At 45.2% G+C, this 23,477-nt stretch overlaps 1 protein-coding gene across 1 annotated transcript in view; it reads left to right on the top strand.

Annotated features, from left to right (window-relative positions):
• Window positions 1-23,477, top strand: part of VAT1L (vesicle amine transport 1 like) — a 68,723-nt gene that overhangs the window by 22,297 nt on the left and 22,949 nt on the right. Inside the window, exon 3 of the mRNA XM_073659147.1 lies at window positions 22,736-22,951. Coding sequence (XP_073515248.1) covers window positions 22,736-22,951 — 216 coding nt within the window. The remainder of the gene's footprint in view (window positions 1-22,735; window positions 22,952-23,477) is intronic.

Raw genomic sequence — 23,477 nt, 5'->3', positions numbered from 1 at the left:
ACAAGCGCGGTGGTCTTCAGCAGACACCTGGCTGTTATCACAGGGAACTGATGGGTTGCAATATCGGTCCCCGGGCCATGCGCTGTTAATTGCCCTGTCAGAGACTTACTGCAGCATTTATCAGGTTAACAGCAGCAGGTGACGCTTGGCTCCACCTATGGCTGTTAGAGGCAGATGATGGCTGACTAACACAGCCATCATTTGCCACGAAAGATGCAGGCTTAGCTCCTGAGCCCGCATCAAAGACAGGTATCTGGCATTGGATGTACCAGTATGTCCAGTGTTCGCTAGGGTTTAATTATTAGTGGCTAATGCTACTAGTCTGTCCCGCTTCCGTGCCTTTCACTGGAGGCCTTGCTTGTCTAAATTGGCTAAAGAGTGCAAGCACCCACACCATCCACTCAATCTGTTGAGCCCAGACAAGACGGACTGTCAGCTCACTATGGTGTCATGTGAAAAAGCTCATTATACTCTATGGAAAGGGGGAGGAAAAGAATTGAAGAGAGAGTGTGAAAACAAGTAGTTGGAGACACAGATAGATCATGCTGAGCTTTCTAACAAGTCTTTTACCTCACCCGATCTGGATTCACATCTACACTGATTACTACTGCTACATAATGTTCTCCATGCTGCGGCTGCGGCTGTCAGTGTGCTAAAAGAAATGAAAAAAAGAGCAGGAATCCTCTCTGTGTGCTGTGCTCTGCATGAGAGAGATCATAGCAGCTAGTCTCCTTCCAACAGCTCAGAGTCAATTGCAAATTAGAAACAGAAACTTCAGAGAGGAAACTTGTGGAAATTCAGTAATAAAAATCATGTAATGGTCAGAAATAGTGTAATTCCTCATGTATACGCATCACAGCTTATGCTGAAAAGTTACTTGAGAGTACTATTACCATTTACAGTTGAAACCTGAAGTTTACATCCACTATATAAAAAGACACATCTGCATGTTTTTCTCAATATCTGACATGAAATCAGAATAAACCTTTCCCGTTTTAGGTCAATTAGGATTACCATAATTTTTAATATTTGCCAAATGCCAGAATAACGGGAGAGAGAGAATGTTTTAAGGCATTTTTATTACTTACTGCAAAGTCAAAAGTTTACATACACTAAGATTACTATGCCTTCTGATAGTTTTTTTGGCTGCATCTGAGTTAATTAGAGGCACACCTGTGGATGTATTTTAATGCACACCTGAAACACACTGCTTCTTTGTGTGGCATCATGGGAAAGTCTTAGCATCATGGGAAAGTGTAAAGAAATCAGCCAAGATTTCAGGAAGAGAATTATGGACTTGCACAAGTCTGGCTCATCCTTGGGTACAATTTCAAGATACCTGAAGGTGCCTTGTTCATCTGTACAAACAATTATACGCAAGTACAAACAAGATGGGAATGTCCAGCCATCATACCGCTCAGGAAGGAGACGGGTTCTGTGTCCCAGAGATGAACGTGGTTTAGTCCGACATGTGCATATCAACCCAAGGACAAAAGCAAAATACCTTGTGAAGATGATGGCGGAAGCTAAGATTGTGTCAATATCCACAGTTAAACGAGTACTGTATCAATATGGGCTGAAAGGCCACTCTGCCAGGAAGAAGCGATTACTCCAAAAGAAACATGAAAAAAACAGGAAAATGTTTGCAAATGCACACAGGAGCAAAGACCTTAATTTTTGGAGACATGTCCTGTGGTCTGATGAAACTAAAATTGAACTTTTTGGGCATAATGACCATCATTATGTTTGGAGGAAAAGGGAGAAGCTTGGAAGCCTAAGAACACCATCCCAACTGTGAAACATGGGGGTGGCAGCATCATGTTGTGTGTTTGTTTTGCTGCAGGAGGAACTGGTGCACTTCACAAAATAGATGGCATCATGAGAAAAGAAGATTATGTGACAATACTGAAGCAACATCTCAAGACATCAGCCAGGAAGTTAAAGCTTGGGCGGAAATGTGTCTTCCAAATGGACAATGACCCGAAGCATACTGCCAAAATGGTAACAAAGTGGCTTAAGGATAACAAAGTCATTGTTTTGGAGTGGCCATCACAAAGCCATGATCTCAATCCTATTGAAAATTTATGCCCAAAGCTGAAAAGGCTGCGAGCAAGGCGACCTACAAACCTGGATCAGTTACACCAGTTCTGTCAGGAGTAATGGGCCCAAATTCTGACCAACTATTGTGAGAAGCTTGTGGAAGGATATCCCAAACGTTGGACCCAAGTCATTCAGTTTAAGGGCAATGGTACCAAATACTAATGAAATGTATGGAAACTTTTGACTTTGCAGTAAGTAATAAAAATACCTTAAAACATTCTCTCTCTCTCATTATTCTGGCATTTGGCAAATATTAAGCACTAGATGGTGGCCCGATTCTAACGCATCGGGTATTCTAGCATATGTCTCCCGACCCTCCTTTATAATGCCCCATGCAGGAAGTCACATCCCCCGTATATAATACCCCATGCATATAATACCCCATGCAGGATGTCACATCCCCCGTATATAATATCCCATGCAGGATGTCACATCCCCCGTATATAATACCCCATGCAGGATGTCACATCCCCCCTATATAATGCCCCATGCGGGAAGTCACATCCCACTATAGTGCCCCATGCAGGATGTCACATCCCCCCTATATAATACCCCATGCAGAATGTCACATCTCTCCATAGTGCCCCATGCAGGCTGTCACATCCCCCCTATATAATACCCCTTGCAGGATGTCACATCACCCGTATATTATACCCCATGCAGGATGTCACATCCCCACTATATAATGCCCCATGTAGGATGTCACATCCCCCCTATATAATACCCCATGCAGGATGTCACATCCCCCCTATATAATACCCCATGCAGGATGTCACATCCCCCTATAGTGCCCCATGCAGGATGTCACATCCCCCCTATATAATACCCCATGCAGGATGTCACATCCCCCCATAGTGCCCCATGCAGGCTGTCACATAACCCCTATATAATACCCCATGCATATAATACTCCATGCAGGCTGTCACATCCCCCCTATATAATACCCCATGCAGGATGTCACATCCCGCCATAGTGCCCCATGCAGGAAGTCACATCCCCCCTATATAATACCCCATGCAGGATGTCACATCTCTCCATAGTGCCCCATGCAGGCTGTCACATCCCCCCTATATAATACCCCATGCAGGATGTCACATCTCCCCATAGTGCCCCATGCAGGTCCCCTATGGCCCCATACAAAAAAAAAATCCAATACTCACCTCACTGCTTCTTTGGATTCCAGCGTAGCCGGCATATTCCCGCTGTGCGCTGTGACCGGTCAGGAGAGAGCGCGGTGTAAAGACGTCACCGCGCCCTCTGACCTGAGACGTCACAGAGCTGCAGCGGAAGACACGAGCTGCTGCGGAGGCACGGGGAGGGGTAAGTATGACGCCGGTGCCGGGGTCCTGATCAAGCAGGGGGAGGGACGGGAGGAGAGGGGAGGGGAGAGGAAAGGAGGGGAGGGGAGAGGAGGGGAGGGACGTCACACTTGTCCTCGGAAGATAAGCGGCCGTAGCTTCTGATCTTCCGACGATAGCCGCATGTAGGTCATCGGCCCCTGCGGTCGGGGGACTTATGCTGCGAGCAGAGGCTGCATCTCCCGGCTGCATCGTCGCTGACCTCCGTGCCGCACATGAGCCGCTAATGGCCGCCATGTTTTTCTGAAATGCCGCGTCGCTGATTGGCCGCGGCCGGACCAATCAGCGACCCTGGATTTCCAGGACAGACAGATAGACAGACGGGATAAGACAATTATATAGATAGATTATGGTAATCCTAATTGATCTAAAACGGGAAAGGTTTATTCTGATTTCATGTCAGATAGTGTATGTAAACTTCTGGTTTCAACTGTATATATTATAGAAATAGCAATATTATGTGTCCCTTAGAGACAGGAAAATATTAAAAAGTGATTGAATAACCACTAATAATTACAAAAAATAATTTATTAGTCTAGAAATTCTAATATTCTCTGGTACTATGCCCATAAATTGTGCAAAAAAATACAGTTTTAATGAACAATTTAATTAACTCGTCTTTGATTTTCAATTTCCATTCCACATAATTGTTTAATTGTCCTTACAGTAATTGTTATTAAAGACTTAGCTGCGTCCTAGAGTATAGTAATAAGAGAGCACATGGGAATATGTTTGTGGACGCGATAGATTTTTGCTTCTTTTTTCCGTTTCCATCCACCATAAAGCGTGGCATACTGATGTAGCAGAGCTGGGTTTGTTATCTTAGTAAAGTGGGTTTATCAGATGCAAAAAAACTGAGTTTAATATCAAAATGTCTTGCAAGGCAACCTTCTCCATTATCTTAGAGGAAACGTTTCAGCGGGTTTTTACATATAGAAGTAGTGGTATGGTGGCGTGTGCCCTTGTCTTCCAATAAAAATGATACCTTTCTTGTACAGATCCGATGTGCCAGTCATGAGAAATCGAGCATAGAAGTCATATGCAAATCAGGCTGGAAGTGTACTGGAGGTGTGTCAGAGAACTTGGACTGACACGCCCCCAGTGCACTTCCAAACTTCTTTGCTAGATTTCTCATGACTGGCACATCGGATTTCAACAAAAAAAGGTGTCATTCTTATTGGAGGACAAGCACCTGTTCATCCATACTACTTCTGGAATCTTCTGACAATCAAGGATCCTACAAGCTAAATGTAAGATTTTATCCCATTCATTGTGGTCATTGGATGTTTGTGCCAACTATATCACCTGGTGGTACACTAACCAGAAAAGGGGTCCATCCCCTTAGAGAAAACCTACCTACTTGGGGATGTCCATTTGGAACCATGTACCTTTTCCATGCCTCCATGAAAGCCACCTAAATGTGTATTTGGACACATACAAGAAACATTTTTTTTCAGGAGGCCTGAGATTGGCCAACTCTTTAAAGGTCTGCAAGGTCTCCTCTAACCTCCTTTACGTTCTGGTGGAGTTGGCAAGGATGAACTACACATGCCCTACATAATAGGATTGCTAAAGCCATCTGGAGAAGAAGAGCAAGACAACTCCAAAAAGGAATGGTGAAGTTGGTGGCAACAGAAAACTCCTGTCTCCTTATCATTCCTGACTGATTCTTCTCTAGTTTTGCATTTTACTTAGTTTTGCATTTTACTTGTGTCCTGGTCACTACCGGTAGGATGAGGTGGTACCTGCACATGTGGTCCAGCTTCTCTGGGATGGCACATCCATACATGCCATCACAAGAAGGCTTGCTGAGTCTCCCAGCACAGTCTCAACAGCATGGAGTAGATATAAGGACAGTTGACGTTACCCAAGGAGAGGCGGACAAGGTAGAACGTTATCAACCCAGCAGAAGGACCTTTATCTACTCCTCTGTGTGAGGGAGCAGTGCCAGAGGCCTACAAAATGATCTCCCGCAGCTTCTAGTGTGCTTTTTTTTTACCAAACTGTAAGGCCAAGTTCACACCTTCAGTATTTGGTCAGTATTTTACATCAGGAGTGCGTGGCCCTTTTCCCGGAAATGCGACAGATGTGAAACAGTTTACAGATACTGTGGTGAATGCTACGCTACCTGCAACATTACAGGTTTGGAGGTGGGTCAGCAATGGTCTGGGAAGTGATTTCTTTGAAGAGTTGCACAAAGGTCCATGTGATAGGCAGTGGCACCTCGACTGTTGTTATGTATCAGGATGAAATCCTCAGTTATTGTCAGACCTTATGTTGGTGAAGTAGGCTCTGGGTTCCTCATGGTGGAGGACAATGTCTGGCCTCAAGTTCTAGGATCGCGTGGGCAGTTCCTCGTTGACAAAGGATGCCATATACTTTCCCTGATTTCCATGGAGAACCTCTTGGACATTGTGTATCAGTGCATCCATCTCCGACAAGTAGCCCTCCACTTGGCCTGATTCTGGTCTGGCAGGAGACTCCCCAAGATACCATCCACCATCTCATCTGGTGCCCATTTGTTGTCAGGAGTGCACGCAAACGCGTGGGGCCAAACACACCGAGTCAGATCATGAGTTGGGATGAAATTCACGCCAAGTGGATCCGCCTGTGACTACAATTTCTTAATTAAATTTTCAGGATGATTTGGAAGCCCTCGACTTATGATTTTGGCTTCCATTGACCATCAATACGTCATTTACTTTTCAATTAATTTATATAAGTAAGTATGGCCACCTTCAATCCTCCATTTAACAAGATGTGATGTGTGATTTAAAGAATAACCGTCGTCTTAATTTTTATTTCATAAATCAATAATATTCATGAAAATAAAAAAAACTTTGTAATATATCTTATCAGAGAAATCCGCTTCTTTCTCCTCCTGGACTGATCCTTCTCTCTCAATTGATGGGTCAAATCGATATTCAATGTAGGCAGATTTTCCCATTACTGAGATAGAAGATGACAGTTGGTGCTTTTAAAATTCTATGTAGAAGGGAGGAGCTGGAGGCGGAGACATTCTCCATAGAACTTCACGAGCACCAACTGTCACCTCCAATCTCAGTAATAGGAATGTCAGATTTTAACCTTGAAATGAGAATTTTGAGAATGAAAGATCAGTCCAGGAGGAGAAAGAAGCAGATTTTTCTGATAAGATATGTGACAAAGTTGGTTATTTCATAAATTTTACTCTTTATTTTTATTTATAACCTAGAGCACCATTTTTTAAAAATGTTGCCCCCTTTGGGGGGGTCTCCACTGCAGATTCTTGGGGCTCCATCATCAGGGCAGCCATGATCCCATGTAATTCTGAATGGGTGGGCACACTTTAATGAATTATCACCGTACGTTGTAAGCTGTCACGGGCACGGTGTAGATCTCTAGGGCGCAGCTCATTAGTGAGACGCGCCTCGCAGTTTGATTTCGTCTACATGAGGTTGGAGTCTTAGATGAAGGGGATAAAATAAAAGAAAATCCTGTCTTTTTCAGTTCTAATTGAAGTCACGGGGCACAAGTTTTACTTGTTGCGATATGACAGATCTGCCCTCTCCATGGAAACTGTGCTTGGTAAAACGAATAGCCGTCCCTCACTGTGGGGCGGTAATTAAAAACGTGACCGAGAGCCATATTTGACCTTTTCACTACAGGGAAAACAAGAGGAAGGAGCTTAATGATCATTTCAACAGCTCCTAACACAATACCCTAATCCATCGTACAATGGAGCCTCCGCTGCCCATGTAAAGGGGCATCAATCAAAACAAATGAGACGTTCGGATACCCACCTGGGTCCATGCATCTCATGTATGGCAGATCAGTCAAAAAAATTGTCCAAATTATTTTATATGAAAGAATAATCATAGTTTTAATATTTATTTTCCATATATCAATAGTACAAGTAAAAATTAAAAAAACACTTTGTAAAAAATCTTATCAGAGAAATCTGCTTCTTTCTCATTCTGGATTCATCACTAAGTCACAAAATTCTCAATTCATGGGTAAAATGTGACAGTTGGGTAAAATGTGACAGTTGGTGCTCATGAAGTTCTATGGAGAATGTCTATCTCTAGCTCCTCCCTCCTACATAGAATTTTAAAAGCACCAACTGTCATCTTCCATTTCAATGATGGGAAAATCTGCCTACATTGAATTTCGATTTGACCCATCAATTGAGTTGGTGCTTTTAAAATTCTGTGTAGGAGGCAGGAGCTAGAAACGGAGACGGACATTCTCCATCGAACTTCATGAGCACCAACTGTCATCTCCTATCTCAGTAATAGAAAAGTCAGATTTTACGCTTGAAATGAGAATTTTGAGAAAGATCGGTCCAGGAGGAGAAAGAAGCAGATTTCTCTGATAAGATCTATTACAAAGTTTTTTCATAATTTTTTTTCTATGGAGAACTTACAGTTGGTGCTCATAAAGTTTTATGGAACTTGCAGTAGCATGTGTTTGTCTGCTTCTAGCTCCTCTCCATAGAATTTTAAAAGCACCAGTTGTCATATCCTATCAGTAATGGGTAAAATTAAAAAAAACTGTAATATATCTTATCAGAGAAATCTACTTCTTTCTCCTCCTGGACTGGTCATTCAGTCTCAAAATTCTCAAGTCGCGGGGTAAAATGTGTCTTCTGTGAATACAGATTTTTCCATTACTGTGATAGGAGATGACAGTTGGTGCTCATGAAGTTCTATGGAGAACTTGCAGATGGTGCTCATAAACTTCTATGAAATTGAAGTAGAATGTCTGTCTGCTTCTAGCTCCTCCCCTCTTCATAGAATTTTAAAAGCACCAGTTGTCATCTCCTATCTCAGTAATGGATATAATTTATCTAAGCTGAATACAGATTTTAACCCCAAAATCAGTCCCGGAGGAGAAAGAATCAGATTCCTCTGATAAGATCTATTACAATTTTTTTTTATTTTCTTCTGTACTATTGATTAATGAAATAAAATTTACAATGATGGTTATTATTTAAATGTGTGCCTGCAAAGTAATAAATATGCTGAAATGATGGGGGATGAGATCTTAAAAAAGTACTTTAGTCCAGACGAACTGGGTCCCAGAGAAAACTGTTAATTTTTTATTATTATTTCTGTTACCACTAGAGTGAGCCCCCTGCATACAGATTTATTATTGAGTCAAATGGGAGCTGTGTAGTTTCGTAAGCAGTGAGCTCCCTCTACTGGGGGCTGCAGGTAAACAAATGTTATATTATACCTGGATGGTTGTGTAAAGAGAAGCAGGGCATTTGGAGCAATGTATCAGCCAGCATTGTACCTACTCCCATAGCAGACATCCATTGCCCCCTCCCCAAAACAGCAAACAGTGTGATGATGTTAGTGAGTGTCTGGATGTTGTGTGCAGCTGAGCAAATATGGTCCTGGCACTGGCCCATGTCAGAAGATTCATCAGTGTAGAGCCATCACCAAGAAGACCTGGTGTTTGCTTTTCAGTTTTAATCTTGTCAGGGGTCTGATAATTTAGTGGTCTGAGGTTTGATAATTTAGGAGTCTGCTCTGGGTCTGATAATTTAGGGGTCTGGTCTGGGGTCTGATAATTTAGGGGTCTGGTCTGAGGTCTGATAATGTAGGGGTCTAGTCTGGGTTCTCATAATTTAGGGGTCTGGTCTGGGCCTGATAATTTAGGGGTCTAGTCAAGGGTCTGATAATTTAGGGGTCTGATAATTTAGGGGTCTGGTCAGAGGTCTGATAATTTAGGGGTCTGGTCTGGGGTCTGATAATTTAGGGGTCTGGTCTGGGGTGTGATAATTTAGGGGTCTGGTCTGAGGTGTGATAATTTAGGGGTCTTGTCTCGGCGTGATTTAGGGATCTGGGTCTGGTAATTTAGGAATCTGGTCTGGGGTCTGATAATTTAGGGGTCTGGTCTGGGTCTGTTAATTTAGGGGTCTGAAGTCTGAGAATTTAGGGGTCTCGTCTGGGTCTGATAATTTAGTGGTCTGAGGTTTGATAATTTAGGGGTCTGGTCAAGGGTTTGATAATTTAGGGGTCTGCTCTGGGTCTGATAATTTGGTAGTCTGAGGTTTGATAATTTAGGTGTCTGGTCTGGTGTCTGATAATTTAGTGGTCTGGTGTCTAATAATTTAGGGGTCTTGTCTGGGTCTGATAATTTGGTAGTCTGAGGTTTGATAATTTAGGTGTCTGGTTTGGGGTTTGATAATTTAGGGGTCTGGTCTGTGGTTTGATAATTTAGGGGTCTGCTCTGGGTCTGATAATTTAGGGGTCTGGTCTGAGGTTTGATAATTTAGTGGTCTGAGGTTTGATAATTTAGGGGTCTGCTCTTGGTCTGATAATTTAGTGGTCTGAGGTCTGATAATTTATGGGTCTGGTCTGGGGTCTGATAATTTAGTGGTCTGAGGTTTGATAATTTAGGGGTCTGCTCTGGATCTGATAATTTAGTGGTCTGAGGTTTGATAACTTAGGGGTCTGGACATGATCATTTAGGGGTCTGGTCTGGGTCTGATAATTTAGTGGTCTGGTCTGGGTCTGATAATTTAGTGGTCTGGTCTGAGGTTTGATAATTTAGGGGTCTGCTCTGGGTCTGATAATTTAGGGGTCTGGTCTGGGTCTGATAATTTAGGGGTCTGGTCTGAGGTTTGATAATTTAGTGGTCTGAGGTCTGATAATTTAGGGGTCTGGTCTGAGGTTTGATAATTTAGTGGTCTGAGGTTTGATAATTTAGGGGTCTGCTCTGGGTCTGATAATTTAGTGGTCTGAGGTCTGATAATTTATGGGTCTGGTCTGGGGTCTGATAATTTAGTGGTCTGAGGTTTGATAATTTAGGGGTCTGCTCTGGGTCTGATAATTTGGTGGTCTGAGGTCTGATAATTTAGGGGTCTGGTCTGGGTCTGATAACTTAGGGGACTGGGGTCTTATAATTTAGGGGTCTGGTTTGGGTCTGATAATTTGGTAGTCTGAGGTTTGATAATTTAGGTGTCTGGTTTGGGGTTTGATAATTTAGGGGTCTGGTCTGTGGTTTGATAATTTAGGGGTCTGCTCTGGGTCTGATAATTTAGGGGTCTGGTCTGAGGTTTGATAATTTAGTGGTCTGAGGTTTGATAATTTAGGGGTCTGCTCTTGGTCTGATAATTTAGTGGTCTGAGGTCTGATAATTTATGGGTCTGGTCTGGGGTCTGATAATTTAGTGGTCTGAGGTTTGATAATTTAGGGGTCTGCTCTGGATCTGATAATTTAGTGGTCTGAGGTTTGATAACTTAGGGGTCTGGACATGATCATTTAGGGGTCTGGTCTGGGTCTGATAATTTAGTGGTCTGGTCTGGGTCTGATAATTTAGTGGTCTGGTCTGAGGTTTGATAATTTAGGGGTCTGCTCTGGGTCTGATAATTTAGGGGTCTGGTCTGGGTCTGATAATTTAGGGGTCTGGTCTGAGGTTTGATAATTTAGTGGTCTGAGGTCTGATAATTTAGGGGTCTGGTCTGAGGTTTGATAATTTAGTGGTCTGAGGTTTGATAATTTAGGGGTCTGCTCTGGGTCTGATAATTTAGTGGTCTGAGGTCTGATAATTTATGGGTCTGGTCTGGGGTCTGATAATTTAGTGGTCTGAGGTTTGATAATTTAGGGGTCTGCTCTGGGTCTGATAATTTGGTGGTCTGAGGTCTGATAATTTAGGGGTCTGGTCTGGGTCTGATAACTTAGGGGACTGGGGTCTTATAATTTAGGGGTCTGGTTTGGGTCTGATAATTTAGTGATCCGAGGTCTGAGAATTTAGTGGTTTGATCTGAGGTTTAATAATTTAGGGGTCTTCTCTGGGTCTGATAATTAGTGGTCTGAGGTTTGATAACTTAGGGGTCTGGACATGATAATTTAGGGGTCTGGTCTGGGTCTGATAATTTAGTTGTCTGAGGTTTGGTAATTTAGGTGTCTGGTGTGGGCCTGATAATTTAGGGGTCTGGTCTGGGGTCTGATAATTTAGGGGTCTGGTCTGGGGTCTGATAATTTAGTGGTCTGAGGTTTGATAATTTAGGAGTCTGGTCTGGGGTCTGATAATTTAGTGGTCTGAGGTTTGATAATTTAGGGGTCTGGTCTCGGGTCTGATAATTTAGTGATCTGAGAATTTAGGGGTCTGATAATTTAGTGGTCTGAGGTTTGATAATTTAGGGGTCTGCTCTGGGTCTGATAATTTAGTGGTCTGGTCTGGGGTCTTATAATTTAGGGGTCTGGTTTACGATCTGCTAATTTAGGAAACCAGCCTGAGACCTGATGATAAAACAATAGTCGATCGTTGTTACTTAATATACAGTATTTTGTAAGTTATAACCTCTAAACCTCTCTACTCTAGACCTCCAGGGATATGATCTCTCCTAGACCACTGTGGAAAACGAATAATATTAACCCTTTCACCACCCTAGACCAGCAGTTATACTGTGTAATATCCCCTAACCCACTATAGACCCCCTTGGATATCACATAGTAGAGTTGGCAAAGTGATTAAAAGGGAATTTTGCTGTTTGTCTCTTGTAGTTACTAAGATAATTGGAAACACCACTTTACACCTTTCACTACGCTGACAATTTCCGCTTTTGGTTTTTCCTCCTCTTCTTCCCAGCTACGAGGGCTGGTGTTTCGCGGGATAAGTTGTGCTTTTGAATGACACCATTCATTTTACCACAGTGTACTGGAAAACGGGAAAAAAAATTCAAGTAGGAAGAAATTATGAAAAAAAACGCAATTTTTTGGGAATTGTTTTTACGGCATACATTGTGTGTTAAAAATGACCTTGCAATATGATTCTGCTCATGAATACGATTACGGCGATACCAAATGTCCATTTTTTATTTTTTTTTTAGTGGTGAAAAAAAATCAGAAGTTTTCAAAAATAAATGTTGGTGTTTGACGCCATTTTCCGAGACCTGTAGCGTTTTCATTTTTCAGTCGATGGAGCTGTGTGTCTGTTTATTTTTTGCGGGGCGAGATGACTTTTTTATTGATACTGTTTTGGGACAGTTTTGATGTTTTGATCAATTGTTACAGCATTTTTTGTGGAATTGCAACGACCAAAAAAACTTAATTTTGGCGTTCTCAACATTTTTTTTTAATTTACGGTGTTTACGGATCGGGTTAATTATTTTTATATTTTGACAGATCGGACTTTTCTGATACCACATTTTTACTGGGTTAAAAGGGGAATCATTTGAACTTTTATGTTTTTTTTGTCATGTTTTTTTAAAACATTTTTTTGTACTTTTCACTGTACTTGTTAGTCCCCTTAGGGGACTTGAAGTTGCGATCTTCTGATCACTTGTGCCATATACAGCGATGCCACAGCATCACTGTATATAGTAGAAATCAAGGTCTCCTTTGAAGCCCGCCACCCGCTTATGGCGTACATGTCTTGAAGGGGTTAAAAACCTAATCTTTTTCTAGAATAATATATTGTCCCATTTGGCTTTTAGGTCAGACTAATTTTCAGATTGTCGAAAGGGTTGTCTAATCTAAATTTAAAGGGCTTTAATGCAGCAGGGTATTACAGGGGTCATAATTTTAGAAATTTGTATCAGATCAACAATAAAGTCCTCAGACATATCTTAAAAAGGACCATAAAAATGCCATTTTTTAAATACCGCTGTTCTCCTGAATCCGGCAATGTCTTTCTTTTGTTCCTGCGCCTCTCCGTTCCTTCAATATGACCCTCTCTTCCTGCTATCTTCCTTTTTAGTCAAGTGAGTGTGTTCCTCAACTCTTCTATTGAGGACCATGGCCTGTTGATTAAAAAGACCAGATTTAAATACAGGGAAGAAGAGGCCATATTGTCATGCAAGGTGTGGGAAAGACTAAGTGCAACACGAAGGGAAGAGGGGGAGGAAACCCAGACACGAGGGAAAGGGGGAGTGGAGACCCGTAGGCAGATGTAATATCACCCTGCCTACCCTATCGTCCCTATATAGGTTCCACACCTATCGCTGAGCAGCAACCTAAGCCCTGAATGTCCCTAGAGCTAGACCCTGGATAGGGAGGGGGAGGGGTGAGCACTTGCCGGGCCCCACTACAAACTAAAGACAACAAGGTAGACAAAGAAAGGGGATACACTTAGCTTGAGCAGATACCAGAGAGATAACGTCCTCCAAGGGCACCAGAGAAGAAACGAGCCGACTGCTAGTGCTCCAAGCCTAAACAGAGGTGCATAGAGCTATCACCGGCATCTCTCTGGAGAAACTAAGACTATTTAACTACCCAGCAAGGGTGTGTAAATCAGCAGAAGGTGGAGTTCGCTGCTGGGTCCTAAAGGGAAAAGGATATACAGGTGCATCTCACTAAATTAGAATATCTTCAAAAAGTTTATTTATTTTGGTTCTTCAATACAAAAAGTGAAACTCCTATATTATATAGAGTCGTTACAGACAGAGTGATCTATTTCAAGTGTTTATTTCTGTTAATGTTGATGATTATGGCTTATAGCCAATGAAAACACAAAAGTCATTATCTCAGTAAATTTGAATAACTAACAAAAAACACCTGCAAAGGATTCCTAAGTGTGAAATAGATCACTCTGTTTGTAATGACTCTATATAATATATGAGCTTCACTTTTTGTATAGAAGAACTGAAATAAATTAACTTTTGATGATATTCTAATTTCGTGAGAAGCGCCTGTAACTGTACTACAGAGATGAGGAAATCAAGAAGGCATCTGCAATGCCAAGCTCAGTGACCTTCTACAGCCGGATCCAGAGCGAATTGAGTTTCTGGCCTTGGCTTTTAAAGACATCGCTGGATTTAGGAGAACAGCGGCATTTACACTAAATAACAAATTACATATTTACGACAAGTGGCCCTTATTGACATGTAGAGGTGCCAAATTACAAACCCGGCTCTACTACATCTGTAGACACATTACCATTTCTAAATGGGACTTAGGCATTATGCTATGGAACAATTGTGGCACATGGCAGCTTAACTAAAATAACTGTACAGTTACATAAAAGCTCTGCAGATATTCTGTGTATTTATAGCTATCTCTGTAGGAAAACAGTAAGGACCTAGTAATGGCTTAGTGACTGCAAAATGTATTCACAACGTCTCAGGAGAGAGGCAGAATGAATGCAGCTCCCTTCTTCTCTCCATTCTCCTTCACCACTTGGGAGCTTACGAGCGCTGAATCCGCACATCTCTGTGAAATGACATAATTCTACCATTCAAGAAGAAAATGCATTCAATTGTAAACATCAAACCCAGGCAAATGTCTGCTACCATTGTGTGGATTGTGCTTATGTTTTACCCAGATAGGGTGACATTTCAGAAGTTGGCACCTATTGTTCTTCTTTTAAAGGATTGTAACGTGAACATTCTGTTTAAAGGAATCCTCTACTTCTATCTAAATAAGGAACCTGTTATAGGATTCATGCTGCACAGACCATGGACAGAATGAATCAGAGGCCACCTCCATCATTACAAACATATGGTTCACTCTAAAACTTTGTGGTGTTTCACAGAAGAACTTTGTTGAAAGCGTGGCTGGTGACAAGGTGACTAGATGAAGAAGTGGATCCCCTCTGGATTCTCCCCGCCCACTCAGCTAGACTGACAGGTCTCTCCGTTTATAAAGATAGGGAAAGATCTGTCAGTCTAGAGGAGCCAACGGGAACGATGCAACTAGGATGACTAGTCCAAGAGGCCGGTTCCTGCAGGCTTCTCCTCGCCCGCTCAGCTAGACTGACAGATCTCTCCCTAGATACAGATAGGGAGAGACTTGTCTAGCTGAATGGTCGGGGAGAAGCCTGCGGGGACCTGCCTCTTGGTCTCGTCATCCTAGTGGCGTCATCCCCGCCTGCTCAGCTACATTGATAGCTCTCTCACTGTCACGCCAGGTGTGGGAAAGACTTGGTGCAACACAAAGGGAAGAGGGGAAGGGAGCCCAAACACACTGGGAAAGGGGGAAGTGGAGACCTCCTATGCTGATCTACTATCACCCTGTCTCCACTAACGTCCCTATATTGGTTCTTCACCAATCGCCTCACGCGTTCCTCACCCTATTTTCCCCTGGCATTTGGCCCTGGCTAGGGAGTGAAAGGGATGAGCGCTAGTTGATCCCCACTGAACACTAAAGACAACAAGGGGGAACAAACAAGGGAAGATAGCTTAGCTTTAGTCAACTCCAGACAAATGAGCATACTTCCTCTAGACCAAAGAGAAAGAAGTACTGCTCTTGCTCAAGCCTTCAGGGGTAAAGTGAATATCGCCGGCACCTCCCTTGGGCACATAGCAGGTATTTATACACCCAGGCCAGGGTGTTAATCAGCTAGAGGAAGGTAACCGTTGGGTCCTAGAGAGACAGCTTCTAAGAAGTTGTCTGTAATGCCAAATGAAGAGTGTTATGCACACGCCCGGGCTAAGCGGCGTGTGCGTGTGATTGGTAGTGATTCCACTGGACCGTGCCGGAGAGTGAATGCCTGGAGGGGCGTGACTAAGTATTCACCCGATCCGACCAGGGTCGCACGACGGCATACGACGCCAGTGCACCAAGGAGGAACCGAGCAGAGGGACCAGGTGCTACTCCAGGACAGACCCCGGACACGGCTGTTGACCCACACAGGGAAATACAGGAACAGGCTGGTAGGCTGGCACACAGACTGGAGGGTATAGGCAGGCACGACTGGTATGCAGGCAGGCGGGTATGCAGGCAGGGGGGTAAAGGCAAGCACAGCTAGAGTGCAGACAGGGAGGCACTAGCAGGTAGGAACACAGGTGGGATAGGACCCAGTACACACCGGGACTCAGGAACAATACAGGCAGAGGGTTACAGGCAAGCACAGCTAGAGTGCAGACAAGGCTGAGCAGGGAGGACAGGGCTCTGTTCACACGGAACAGACAGGAAGGGAAAGACAGAGCCAGATACTCACACAGTACTTGCAGAGACAACAAGCAGGAGTTAGGTACGAGTTCAGACTCTGCAGAAAAAGGAAGGGAACGGACATAGAGGCAAAACAGGTAAAGGACAGGAGAGAGTTCAGACTGGAACTGAGTGTACGGAGGAGACCGACACTGCAGAGGGATACAGGAGCGGGTCTGGGAATACGGCCCCCAGAGAGGCGGAACGAACAGGCAAGGAGCGTGTTCAGACAGGACAGACCAGACACAGGAGCGGGTCTAGGAAAACGGCCACTAGAAGGCGAGAGGAACAGGCTAGGAGCGAGTTCAGACAGGTCAGACAAGATACAGGAACGGGTCTAGGTAATCGGCCCCTAGAAGGCAGGAGGAACAGGCTAGGAGCGTGTTCAGACAGGACTGACAAGAGACAGGAGCGGGTCTAGGTAATCGGCCCCTAGAAGGCGGGGGGAACAGGCTAGGAGCGTGTTCAGACAGGACAGACAAAATACACAGAAAGGACTCAGTTCAGACACGGGAACTAATACCGCAAAGCAGGAGACATACAGGACTCAGTTCAGACACGGGAACTAATACCGCAAAGCAGGAGACATACAGGACACAGTTCAGACAGGCCTGGAAATACAGCCTCCAGGAAAGGCAGACAAGGAAACAAAGGACGGGACCTGGCACCTTCAGAGTGCAAGCACACAATGAAGGAAACACTTATGCTCAGGCAGGGATAGAAGGGAGCTGCTGAGCTATATACCAAGTGACAGACAGCAATAGGCTGAGGACGCACAAGGGGAGTGACCCACAGCAGGTACAAAAGGCAGGAAGTGATCGGGCGCCGCCCTTAAGCAGCAGAAACAGACACAAACAGACAGCATGGAGGGAAGCCAGAGAGACATTCTGGACAGGAGATCAAGTGCGCCCTCTTGCACAGTGGGAGATGGACCACCATGCAAGGACGCCGCCAGGTATGTTACAGTACCTCCCCCCTTACGCCCCCTCTTCTTCAGACCTGCCAGAATCTTCCGCAGGGAATTCGAGGACCAGTCGTTCACTGGGTTGGAGGGGGACAGAGACTTGAGGGTAATCTCTGCTTCGAGGTACATCTTGTCAAGCTCACAGGAAAAAATAGACGGGTTATCAGGTACATAATGAGGAAAAGTCACTGTCTCTTTGTTATCTGGTGGTACCCCGGAGGATTCAGGAAACAACTGGAGGTCCTCCGCCGGGTCAGAAGAGTGCAGAGGCTCAGAGAAAACAACTGCTTCAGAGTACACTAGGTCGGACTCACTGGAGGAAGCAGGCGAGGTATCGGGTACCGAGTATAGGAAAGTCTCTGTCCATTCACCACCAGTTGGCACCCCGAAGGGTTCTGAACACAACTGGAGGTCCTCCGCCTGGTCGGAGGGGTGTAGAGACTCGGGAGTAACTTCTGCTTCGGAGTACACTAGGTTGGACTCACTGGACGAAGCGAGCGAGGTATCAGGTACAGAGTATAGGAGAGTCTCTGTCCTTTCGTTACCAGGTAGCACCCCGAAGGGTTCAGGAGACAACTGGAGATCCTCCGCCTGGTCGGAGGGGTGTAGAGACTCGGAGGTAACTACCACTTTGGGGTACCCATTGTCAGGCTCACAGGACGAAGCGGACAAAGTATTGAGTACCGGGTGTAGAGAAGTCTCTCTCCATTTGTCATCGAGTGGTATCCCGGAGGATTCAGGAGGCAACAGGGGATCCTCCGCCAGGTAGTAGAGGTGCACAGACTCAGAGGTAACCACAGCTTTGGAGCATCCTTGGACATGCACACCGGTTAAAGAGAGAGAAGCATCTGATGCCGGGTGCAGGAAGTTCTCCTGTGTGGAGTCTGGATGGGCAGAAGTCTCTTCGGGCAGGAGAACTGGTGCACTACCCACGCACATTACCCATTGGGGTTTCTCCGGGATACAGGGAGATGAAGCTTCAGTAGGGACTTCAAGGTTGGGGTCAGGAGGTCTCAGGGAGGACAGACCCTGGCGTGACGGCTTGCCTCTACGTCTAGCACGTCTGGACTGCCTCTTGAGGTTGAGAGAAGTATTCCGGAAAGCGTAGTCACCCTGTGAGGATTCTGGGTGGGCAGTAGTCTCATTGGGCTGGAGGACTATTGCGCTACCCACACACATTACCCATCGGGGCTGCTCCGGGATATTGGGAGGTGAAGCTTCAGCAGGAGCCTCCGGGTTAGGATCATCGAAGACCATTAGAAAGGCCACCAGGAAGGCCATTAGGTCCCGGAGGATCGGATCCTGTGTTTCATATAGGGGGTTGATCCATTCCAAGGCATCACCCGCCAGGTAAGACATCATAAAGGCCACTTTAGCCCAATCGGAAGGAAAGTAGAGAGGGTAGGCCTTAAAGTGTAGCATGCATTGCTCCACAAATGCACGACACTGTCTTGGATCCCCATAGTAACGTGGCGGATCCGCAGGAACGAGAGCTGATAGATCCATCTGGACGGTGCGTAATTTCGCCTGGAACTCAGCTAAGAGAAAAAAAATTTATTTATTTATTTTAATGCATATATTCGCTGGAAAACTTCTCAGAGGGCGAAGGCCGTGGGGCTCAACGGGAACCATGGCCTGAGCATGCTGTTATGCACACGCCCGGGCTAAGCGGCGTGTGCGTGTGATTGGTAGTGATTCCACTGGACCGTGCCGGAGAGTGAATGCCTGGAGGGGCGTGACTAAGTATTCACCCGATCCGACCAGGGTCGCACGACGGCATACGACGCCAGTGCACCAAGGAGGAACCGAGCAGAGGGACCAGGTGCTACTCCAGGACAGACCCCGGACACGGCTGTTGACCCACACAGGGAAATACAGGAACAGGCTGGTAGGCTGGCACACAGACTGGAGGGTATAGGCAGGCACGACTGGTATGCAGGCAGGCGGGTATGCAGGCAGGGGGGTAAAGGCAAGCACAGCTAGAGTGCAGACAGGGAGGCACTAGCAGGTAGGAACACAGGTGGGATAGGACCCAGTACACACCGGGACTCAGGAACAATACAGGCAGAGGGTTACAGGCAAGCACAGCTAGAGTGCAGACAAGGCTGAGCAGGGAGGACAGGGCTCTGTTCACACGGAACAGACAGGAAGGGAAAGACAGAGCCAGATACTCACACAGTACTTGCAGAGACAACAAGCAGGAGTTAGGTACGAGTTCAGACTCTGCAGAAAAAGGAAGGGAACGGACATAGAGGCAAAACAGGTAAAGGACAGGAGAGAGTTCAGACTGGAACTGAGTGTACGGAGGAGACCGACACTGCAGAGGGATACAGGAGCGGGTCTGGGAATACGGCCCCCAGAGAGGCGGAACGAACAGGCAAGGAGCGTGTTCAGACAGGACAGACCAGACACAGGAGCGGGTCTAGGAAAACGGCCACTAGAAGGCGAGAGGAACAGGCTAGGAGCGAGTTCAGACAGGACTGACAAGAGACAGGAGCGGGTCTAGGTAATCGGCCCCTAGAAGGCGGGGGGAACAGGCTAGGAGTGTGTTCAGACAGGACAGACAAGATACACAGAAAGGACTCAGTTCAGACACGGGAACTAATACCGCAAAGCAGGAGACATACAGGACTCAGTTCAGACACGGGAACTAATACCGCAAAGCAGGAGACATACAGGACACAGTTCAGACAGGCCTGGAAATACAGCCTCCAGGAAAGGCAGACAAGGAAACAAAGGACGGGACCTGGCACCTTCAGAGTGCAAGCACACACTGAAGGAAAACACTATGCTCAGGCAGGGATAGAAGGGAGCTGCTGAGCTATATACCAAGTGACAGACAGCAATAGGCTGAGGACGCACAAGGGGAGTGACCCACAGCAGGTACAAAAGGCAGGAAGTGATCGGGCGCCGCCCTTAAGCAGCAGAAACAGACACAAACAGACAGCATGGAGGGAAGCCAGAGAGACATTCTGGACAGGAGATCAAGTGCGCCCTCTTGCACAGTGGGAGATGGACCACCATGCAAGGACGCCGCCAGGTATGTTACAAAGAGATCTCCTGCAACCAACTGCAGGACGACTGTCTGTCACTTCTGACACACCTGTGACACTCACTATACCCACTTAGGGAGAGACTTGTCTAGTTGAATGGGCAGGGAGAAGCCTCCGGGGACCTGTCTCTTGGACTCGTCATCCTAGTTGTATTGTCCATGCCCGCTCAGCCAGACTAAGAGTTCTCTCACTATACCCACAATTGTACTTGTTTAGCTAAATGAGTGGGGAGAAGCCTGTGGGGCCTGCCTCTTGGACTCATCATCCTAGTGGCATCATCCCCGCATGCTCAGCTAGACTGATAGCTCTCTCACTATAGCCACATATGGAGAGATTTGTCTAGCTGAATGGGCGGCGAGAAGCCTGCGGAGACCTGTCTCTTGGACTCGTCATTCTAGTTGCATTGTCCACGCCCGCTCAGCCAGACTAACAGTTCCCTCACTATACCCACAATTAGACTTGTCTAGCTAAATGAGTGTGGAGAAGCCTGCGGGGACCTGTCTCTTGGACTAGTCATCCTAGTGGCATCATCCCCACCTGTTCAGCTAGATTGATAGGTTTCTCCCTATACCCACATAGGGAGAGATTTGTCTGGTTGAATGGACTGGGAGAAGGCTGTGGGGACCTGCCTTTGTACTAGTCATACTAGTTGCATTGTCCACGCCCGCTCAGCCAGACTGACAGTCCTCGCCCTATACCCACATAGGGAAGAGACTTGTCTATCTGAATGTGAAAGGAGGTGGAGGTGTTGCCCATGTTTCCCCTTATAGACATGTGTAATGCGTTATGATGTCTGAATATTTAATGGTTTATATTTTTAGCGATAGAGTTGTGATCTGCCCAACACTAGGTAGCCCACAGGGAGAGATGGATTTAACAGATGGGACTAGCCCAGGGGGGGACTATAACTGTGGGCACAATAGAGAGTTTCTGGGTAGAATGTCAGATAAGGATGGGCTTGCAGCAGTAGCAGACCTCATGTCTGATTGAAGAGCAGAGCCGCGTGCTGTGGATGTCCTGTGGCAAAAGAGAGAGACTACTGAGCAGATAGTTATATGCTACCGAGAAGGGAGTCGCATGTTTTGTTGTGGCAAAAACAGCGCCACAGTTGTCCACAGGTTGTGTGTGGTATTGCAACTGCTGTTGAACTGAAATACCAGACACAAACCATAGACGGGAGATACATATTCACCCTCTGATGGTAAATATAAATGTTCACATTCCCTGACAGCAAACGGGAATTTTGAAATTATTTTAAAAAGCTACAAAAATTTTCATTATAGAATTATTAGATTTAATTAACCTAAAACCGGAAAACATATTGCATTAGGTGATTGCATTGTGAGTAATTCCCTAACAGATGGTCATTATTAATAATAGACACAAGCAGAGTCTTTGCCCGCAGGAGAATAACATTGGCCATTATTTTTCTGCGGGATACATGATACAGATAGCACAGGTTCATGGTCTCTGTAATTGTATTCATCCATCTTGCTGCCGGCCTCCTCCTTTCATTCCCTGTCTTCCAAACATGGAAGCACAGATGTAGCGGAGCCGAATTTGTCATCATTTGTGCCCTGATTTGGGGTTTCGAGATGTTTTTAGCTGAATCATCAATTTCAACTTTTTAAAAAGTCACAAACTTTTGGTGTAAATGTACTCCAGTCCTCCAAGCATAATAATCATTTTTTCAGACTAACTTCGGGAGATCTGCTCATCTCTAATCAGCAAACTCAGCTCTGCTAGATTATTTATTATCCAGTTTATTTAACTTTTTTCATATTTTGTCCCAAAGTTACTAATCTCCAGTTTGGTCATTAGCATTTAGCTGGCCTATTTGTCTTGATTTGGTCTTAACGACTGCAGTCTCCGAATTGTGCCTCTTAAAGGGTTACTCCCATTTTCCTCGATGGATATTTTTTGGATAGTGCTTGTAAAAACAAGCACTTTTGCAGTTTACTGCTTATTAAAATTTGCAGCCGTTCTTGAGATATTAACACTTTTCATTTGTTTACAGCTCATTGCCTTGGAGACCGACCACCGCTGCTGTCTAGCTTCTTAGCACTATGCTGAAGCTGACCGGGATTAGACGGTAACAGCGCGCTCCAATGTTTCTGGCCAGCTTTAATACTGCACTTACAAGCTCGCTAAAAGAGAGCTTGTAAACACTGCAAATGTTCTACTGTCTAGCAGCAGTGGTCGGTCTCCAAGTCAATAAGAAAAGAGATAATATCTCTATCCGACAATACCCATTACCTACAACTCCTACAATGCTAAGACAGAGCGTGCAGGGAGTTTTAGTTTTTAACAGCTAAAGAGCCACAAGTGCAAGATTGCTGCTGTTTGGTAAGTCTTTTCCATGTATTTCTCATCCAGCCTTATGTTGTTGCATTGCAGATAGGCGACAGAGTGATGGCCTTTGTCAATTACAATGCCTGGGCGGAGGTGGCCTGCACCCCTGCAGAGTTCGTCTACAAGATCCCGGATGATATGAGTTTCTCAGAGGCGACGGCTTTCCCAATGAATTTCGTCACAGCCTACATGATGCTTTTTGAAGTAGCCAATCTCAGAGAAGGGATGTCAGTGCTGGTGCACTCCGCAGGTGGTGGGGTGGTAAGTGAAAACTGAATGTCCATTGACTTAATGCACCTCAATTTCCACTCATCAAGCTTTATTTACAGCTCCTCCTCCCTGCTGGTGCTGAATCTCGATCCACCTAGACTGATTGACAGTTCTTCAGTCTCTCTCCTTCCTGCTGCTGCTGAATCTCCACCCTTCTAGACTGACTGACAGCTTCTTAGTCTTCCTCCCTGCTGCTGCTGAATCTCCACCCACCTCGACTGATTGACAGTTCCTCAGTGTTCTTCCTCCCCCCTGCTGCTGAATTTCTAGCCACCTAGACTGATTGACAGTTCTCCAGTGTCCTTCTTCTTGCTTTTGCTGAATCTCCACCCACCTAGACTAATTAGCTCCTCAATGTCCCTCCTCCCTGCAGTTGCTAAATTTACACCCACCTATACCCAGTGTCCCTTCTTCTCGCTGGTGAATCTCAATCCAGCTAGCCTGATTGACAGCTCTTCAGTGTCTTTCTTCACTGCTTCTGCTGAATTTCCACTCACCTGTACTATAGAGCTATCTT

Source organism: Phyllobates terribilis, unplaced genomic scaffold (assembly GCF_046119375.1).
Source record: "Phyllobates terribilis strain yellow unplaced genomic scaffold, ASM4611937v1 Scaffold_13__5_contigs__length_258822181, whole genome shotgun sequence".
In the NCBI taxonomy this organism is placed as follows: domain Eukaryota; kingdom Metazoa; phylum Chordata; class Amphibia; order Anura; family Dendrobatidae; genus Phyllobates; species Phyllobates terribilis.
This window is presented reverse-complemented; position numbering and strand designations above follow the sequence as displayed.